Raw genomic sequence first — 7,681 nt, 5'->3', positions numbered from 1 at the left:
ATGTCACTGATGAACAGGGGGAGCTTGAGCAGCAGTCTCAGCATCCAATCCCTGTTTCACCAAACCGGTTTAGTCTTCTGGATAGTGATGGGGATAATCTTTCTGGCAGCATCACCCCAATGAAGCTCGCCATAGTGGTCCCAAATGTTTCTATCTCCTCAGGCCTCTCATGGGGAGAATAAGAGGTTAGTGAAGCAGAAGACCCACCTCCACTTCATTCACCATGAGGATTGGATCTTTGAACATTAAGGGTATGAATAAGCTATTAAAGCAAGTAGAGGTTCTTTCTCTTTTTCAGCATAATAAGTTGGATATCTTGGGTCTTATGGAAACTAGGTTACGGTCTGCTAAGGCCCCTCCCATTCAAAGAAAGCAGTTTAGGCATTTTTTCGTATTGGATAATTATTACTATCATAATAATGGGCATATTTGGGTTATTTGGAGGGATTCTGCAATTTCAGTTAAGGTTCTTGACATGAGTAGTCAATGGATCCATTTTCTTGTCAGTAGGGGGAAGGTCTCCATGGAGGTAACTTTTGTGTATGGGTTTAATCACACTGCTCAGAGGGTTCCTTTATGGGATTTTTTGGAGAAGCAGGTGAATTGTGGCCTGCCTTGGCTTGTCTTAGGGGATATTAATTGTGTGAGAAGCACTGAGGAGAGGATAAGCTCTGATCCACCAAATATAGCTGCTATGGACAATTTCAATGATGTCATTGCCAACTCCGGCCTGGTGGAGTTGAAAACTATAGGATGCTTTTTCACTTGGACCAATAAGCAAGATCTTGATGATAGGAAATGGATTAAGCTTGATAGAGCTCTTGTCAACACAGAATGGTTACAGCTCTATCCTGAGGGCTTTGCTGAAGCTCTTACTGCCGGCATATTAGATCACTCCCCTTTGGTGATCTCTTTGATTTCAAAAACACAGCACAGACCTGCCTCTTTCAAATTCTTAAATTGCTGGAGCCAGGATGAGAAGTTTCTGCCCATGGTTCAACAGGAATGGCAGTCAGGGGTGTCTGGTTGCAAAATATATACCTTGGTTCAACATCTTCGTAGACTCAAAAGCAGGCTAACACACCTGCATAAAACTTCCTTTACTGGTGTCACTGCAAAAGTGAAAGAACTGCAGCAGAGGCTCAAGTTGTGTCAAATTCAGCTCCAACTTGACCCAACTAATCTTACTCTCCTTGCTGAAGAGGAGGCTGCTAGCAAGGACTACTATAAATTCAAGAATATTGAATTGAGTATTGCTTATCAAAGGGCTAAGGAGTTTGATATCAAGATGGGAGATGCTAGTACTAGCTATTTCTACTCTAAAATAGATGCTAGAAGGAATAGTTCCATGATTACCAAAGTGCTGGATTTACAGGGGGTGAAGTGTACTGAGGCTAAGGATATTGAAGCTGCTTTCCTTGCTTACTATACTAATCTGCTGCGGTCTGAAGCACAGGTGCAAGATTTTGATTTGACTATTATGACAGCTGGTTATTGTTTAACTACTGAGGAGGGGGCACCCTGATGACTCATATTACTCCACTGGAAGTTAAAGATGCTCTTTTCTCCATTGATAGTAATAAGAGTCCAGGCCCTGACGGTTATTCTTCTGGGCTTTTCAAGGCAGCATGGGGTGAGATTGGAGAAAGTTTTACTTCTGCTATACTTGACTTCTTCAGAACTGGCAAGCTCCTTAAAGAGGTAAAATCTACCATAATCACTCTTATTCCAAAGGGTCAAAACTCTACCACTGTCTTAGACTATAGACCAATATCCTGTTGTTCCACAATATACAAAACCATCAGTAAGATCTTGACAAACAGGCTAAAAAAGGTCATGCCTCTCATAGTGGGAAAGGAACAAGCTGCTTTTGTTGAGGCCAGATCTACTTTTGATAATACTATGCTGGCTACTGAATTGGTTAGGGGTTATGGCAGGAAGTATAGGACTCCTTGGTGTGTGGTTAAGGTTGATATTAGGAAGGCTTTTGACACTGTCAATTGGGCTTTTCTAAAATCTGTTCTCCCTCTACTTGGCATTCCTCCTCTTTTCTGTAGCTAGATCATTACCCTGATTACCAGTCCTAGATACTCTCTCAGGATTAATGGGGCTGCTGTTGGTTATTTTGAAGGGAAGAGGGGACTTAAGCAAGGAGATCCACTCTCTCCCTTGCTCTTTGTCCTTTGGATGGAGATCTTATCACGAATTTTGAGAGGAATATCCAAGTGTGACCATTTCAGTTATCACCCTAAATGTGTTAGGCTGGATCTTACCCATCTCATTTTTGCTGATGACCTCTTGGTATTTGCTAGAGGAGATTTACCATCTGTTGCTGCTGTGCAAGAATGTTTGAGGTTATTTTCTGCATATTCTGGCCTTACTCCAAACCCAGCCAAGACCAACATCTATTTTGCTAGTGTGAGCACTGATGTCAAAGCCCTGATACTTGAACAAACTGGCTATATTGAAGGCAATTTTCCATTCAAATACCTAGGTACTCCTCTTCACTATTCCAGATTAACTAAGGACATGTTTCAGCCTCTTCTGGCTAGGATTCGCAGCAGGATTGGGTATTGGGCAAGTCAGCAATTAACCTATGCTGTAAAAGTTCAATTGCTCAACTCTGTCATTTTTGGAATTGAATCCTTCTGGTGTGCTTGCATTCTGCTTCCAAAAGGGATTGCGCAAGACATCGAGAAGGTATGCAAGCAGTTCCTATGGGGGGATGGATCCCATAGGCGTATGATCTTCTTTAGCTGGCAGAAAATTTGCAGGGCAAGGTCTCAAGGGGGTTTTGACATTAGGGAGGTTCTCAGCTGGAACAAAACGTTACTCCTTAAAATGTTTTGGAAATATCAATGCAATTATGACTCTATATGGATGCACTGGTCTAGGGAGTATATACTGCTGCATCAATCAGGATGGGATATTGACCATGTTGCCTCTCCCATATGGCAGCAAATTCTGAGCATAAGGAATGAATTCATTCTTAAAGTTGTTACCATGGAAGCAGCTCAACAACTTTTCTGCACCTGGCAATTACAAGGTAAGTTGCCTCTTAGAGAAGTTTATAACATTTTTCATGGTCCTTGCCCTACACTGTAGTGGATGAAACCCCTCTTGGATGGTGTCATTGTTCCACAGAACGCATTCATTTCCACTTTGGCTGCCCATCATGCTCTCCCTACAGTTGACAACATTTGTAGTCGGGGCATGCCTATGGTTAATAGATGTGTGTTGTGTGGTAGTGCTCTGGAATCTCATCAACACCTATTCTTTAGCTGCCCATACTCTACCATGGTGATGCAAGGAACGCTCATTTGGCAAGGGATAACAAGGTGAATTCTTAGTCTCAAACATGAACTCTACAAATTAGCTAGGTATCGCTGTAAAACATGGAGGAAAAGGTTAGCTTGTTGTGCACTCGCTGCTGGGATCTATGGATTATGGCATGAAAGAAATAGGCGTATCTTTGTGGGACATTGTCGTTCTCCGGATCAGTTGCTTAGATGGATCAAGTATTGTGTTTGTCTTCGTATGTATGCTTGGCAAAAGGGCATACTAAATTATGACATGTTAAATGTATTGATAGGTAAGGATGGGTCGACTAACTTTCTTTTAGAGGTTTTTCCTTGTAAGATTATGCTTGTTCCTATTTTATGAATGAGAATGTTGAACTCTTTCAAAAAAAAAAATAATAATAATAATAATAATAATAATAATAGTAATAATAATAATAATAATAATAATAATAATAATAATAATAATAATAATAATAATAATACTTAATACATAATACATAATACATGTACATATATACATATCTCACCTAATCTCATCCACACTCACTTATTTAATAATCACAACATCACAACTCCACCGACAATAAGAAGATCGAGAAAGGGAGAGATTTGAAGGGAGTCTTTTGTCCCTCCGCCTCGAGATCGTAAGGTAAGATTGTCTTATACTGGTACATATATTAATTAATTTATACCGTTGACCCGCCACGACCTTGATCCACCTTGGACCATCCTTGACCGACTTAGTGACCACCGTTGACCACCCATAACTTGGGTTTGACCGAGAGATTTTAAGTGTGTTGTTGTTGTGAATCGATTTTAGGGTAGGGGTTTTACCCTTCATTTATAGCTTACCTAGGGTGGCTTTGGGGTGGCTCGAGTTGTGGGTTGCTGGTGGTTATAGTGGGGGACATGGTAGAGGTCAGCGGTGGTGGTTGAGTGGCGTTTGAGGGTGTATAAGACGGGTTAAAAGGGAGGGTCAGGCGTGCTGTGTTGTTGTTGGTTACGATTGTTGTATCGTGTATTGCAGGTGGTTGGGCTAGGGTTTGGTGGTGGCTATGAGTGTTGGGCAGGGCCGTGACCACCATGGCTAGGTGGGTTAGTGGTGGTGCGAATTGTGGTGGTGTTTATGGGTGTGTTTGGTGTATATCGTGTAGGTGTTTATTGTTGGACTGTTGTATTGTTGTTGTTTACTGCGGTTTTAGAGGGCTGGTTTGTGGTTGTTTTGAGGGTCGTGTGAGGTGGCTATCGAGGGTAGTGGTCGGCGGTGGTGAAGGTGGTGCACGGTGGTGATAGAAGGTGGTGTTGGCCGTGAATATGGGTGTTGTTAGGGTTATCCAAACACGGTCTAACCATGTGTGTTTGTGAGTGTATTCGTGGGTTTTGGGTAGATGTAAGACAGGATTTAATTAATTGTTTAAGTATTGTAATGTAATTAGATTAGTTAGTAATTATGCGTATTTATTGTATTTATTTAGGTGACGGTTTTGTGGAAGAATATTATTAATTGGATTGCTTATGAAGTATGTTAAAAGATAGGTTAATCGTACTCGGTTTCAATATGTTTGGATGGCCATGTGAGTCGTTATTGAATGGTCATTGCATTATAACATGTTTGTTTTGAATTCATATGTTACTAGAAATGCATTATAACATGATGTTGGTTATGACGACTCGAGGAGTCAGAATATTGAGGAATTGATATTCATATCGTATTTGGGACCGGGTATCGTGATGAGTCAGTAATTAGCATAATGTGTGGTTGTAATACCCGCATCTACCAAGGAGCCTTAACAAGACCTTCCCTAGCAGATATGGGCATTACCATCTCGGTTGCCGGAGGAATAGTATACCATAACGTGAATAAAAGAACTAATTAATTTTATTACAATTTAACTCAACAAAAGAGAAAATACAGCTGATGAATAAACAACTACGGTGAGACTACTCTGTGCCAAGACTCGGTGAAAGACTCGTCCCTCCAACGCACCCAGATAAGCTCCACATATCAACACCTGCTAAGACTGACTGCTCACCATAATGGATCACGGCAGACACATAACAAGAAGAAAGACAAACAAACCACACAAGGTCAGCAACTGAAGACAACATTCAACAACCATAGAACAACACAAGTACAATCTCCAACGCCAATACTCCACCAATCACTTGACTAACACAAAGGTATAGTCCAGCCAGATTACCAATCGCAAACGCTGTAATTCACACTACCAGTGGGTACCGCAGCCTTACCACCTAAGCCTCGCTCAAAACCATAGAGCGAATAACATATGTCCATTAATGTGTACATCCCCCTTGTGACGGGAACCACAAGGGGCGAATCAAGGGCGTGGAACCATTCCCGATGATGACTCCACTCAGCCGAGGGCGCACCTCGCGAACCACAGATAATCACAACCATTCACAAACAAAAACAACACGCATCACACATGACAACTAATCAACGGTACTGAGTTGGAAAACCTACCTTTACCAATCAGCAGCAACACCGCATACATCCATACGAAGATAAGAAAACTTCCATCAACACCTATCACAATCAGTAGGGAAAACCCCATTACTAACATCCATAACCCCAACGAAAACTAAAGATGATGATGATGACTTACCTATGTTCGGCATTCCGGTGACAAGACCGTTACCCGACTCAAATCTCTATCCCCATGGTGTCTCCAAGTGTAGAGGGTCTCAAAAGATTGAAGGTTGGTGAGGGAGAAGGTATATCGTCGATTAGGTTTAGGGAGAAAAAAAATGAAACTGATTTAGGTTTATGACTCACGACTTATATACTTACGCTGAACTCGCCATACTCGATCGAGTATGGAACTTACTCGATCGAGTGACCTCTACTCGATCGAGTCACTAGACAACTCGATCGAGTAGCCTACACTAGATCGAGCTCCCACTTCCCAACGGTTACTATGACGCAAGGTCGCTTGTGTGGAATTACCACCAAATCTGCAAGAAAATGGTAGAGAGAGAAAGTTCCTTCTTCTCTCTACGTATCTAGGGTTCTTCGGCAATATGGCTAAGAAACCTCGATCAAAACCTACCTTTTCTAAGAAACAAATCAAATCTAAAGCTAAAGTAAGATTGTCCTTCAATAATCTAGAGAATTTAAATCTTGACGACCCAGTTATGTCTCCCGCGGCTGCTACAATTCAGGAGGTGCCTCAAACTGCAGATTCGAAGGGCTCGAAGGCTATGAGTGACATAGTTGGTATTCCTCCCTTGAATATGGATACTATTGTTGAACCAGGTGATTTATCTGACTCTGCTGATGAAGATCCTGATCCACGGGGCAACTGGACACAAGTTATTGGTCGTAAAAGGTCGCGTTCCCCTGTAAGTTCTCCAAAGTCTCCACCTTTACTTCAATTTACCCTGGAGGAAGTACAACCTGAACTAGAATATTGGTCTACCGCTGTCATATGTTATGTGTTGGGTGGTAACCCTCCAAGGGAACTATTGTCTGGATTTGTGAGTCGTCTATGGGGGGAAATATAAGTATGATAAGATTTCCTTCCTTCCCAATGGTGCTTTTTTGGTTCATTTCCCTACTATGGAGTGTAAGGACTTAGTCCTAAAACAGGGGTTTCCTATGTTTGATAACAATCCCTTAGTGGTGAAACCTTGGACTGAGACTGCCTCCCTTGCCAAAGAGAAAGTGAAGGCTGTTCCTCTATGGATTCGTCTGTGTGGGCTGGGTTTGAAATTCTGGGGAGAGTCCTGTTTAACTAAACTTGGGTCTTTGATTGGTAAGTTCATGAGTGCTGATGGTCCTACTATTGATAAGACTCGTTTAGGCTATGCTCGGTTAATGATTGAGGTTGAGGTTGGACAATACCTTCCCAATAGGTTGTTTTTTAAGGATGAAAAAGGTATGGAGCAATGTGTGACTGTGGAGTATGAGTGGAGGCCTTATGTTTGCTCTCACTGCAAAGGAATTGGGCATTCTACTGACAAGTGTAGGAAACCAGTTCCTGGGCCTGGCCCCCAAGCTCCTAATGTGGGTCAGGCTCATATCCCTGCACCATCTAAACCAGTTCAGGCTAAAATTTGGAGACCTGTTATCAGGCAGAAAGTGGTTAATAAGGGCAAAGCTCCTATGCATGATGAGGGTATCTCTGTGAGTGTTGCACATCCCTATGGTGCTCCTATTATCCATGATTCTAGTGTACTGGTTCCTGTGAGTCCTATCATACAGGTAGTGAGGCAAGAGCATAATACTCCTGTATCCCCTACCAAATCTTATGTGGAAGCAGTCTTGTCTGATACTAAGAGTCCAGAAAAGGAATGGGGAGTGGGTTCATCTGCTATTATTAATAATGGATAATATTGGTGCTTGGAATGTAAGGGGC

The 7,681-nt window shown here is 42.0% G+C and overlaps 1 protein-coding gene across 1 annotated transcript; it reads left to right on the top strand.

Moving 5' to 3' along the window:
• The first annotated feature begins 223 nt into the window (after positions 1 to 223).
• LOC141651422 (uncharacterized) lies at positions 224 to 1,525 on the top strand. The gene has a single exon (XM_074459136.1). The coding sequence runs from the start codon at positions 224 to 226 to the stop codon at positions 1,523 to 1,525; it is 1,302 nt and encodes a 433-aa protein (XP_074315237.1).
• Positions 1,526 to 7,681: the final 6,156 nt, after the last annotated feature.

This window comes from Silene latifolia, chromosome 4 (genome assembly GCF_048544455.1).
Source record: "Silene latifolia isolate original U9 population chromosome 4, ASM4854445v1, whole genome shotgun sequence".
NCBI lineage: Eukaryota > Viridiplantae > Streptophyta > Magnoliopsida > Caryophyllales > Caryophyllaceae > Silene > Silene latifolia.
Note: the sequence above shows the minus strand (reverse complement) of the source record. Positions and strands in the feature narration are given on the sequence as shown.

Excerpts from the sequence above, each read along its gene's own strand:
- LOC141651422 (XM_074459136.1), top strand. The coding sequence starts at position 224 with ATGAGGATTGGATCTTTGAACATTAAGGGTATGAATAAGCTATTAAAG.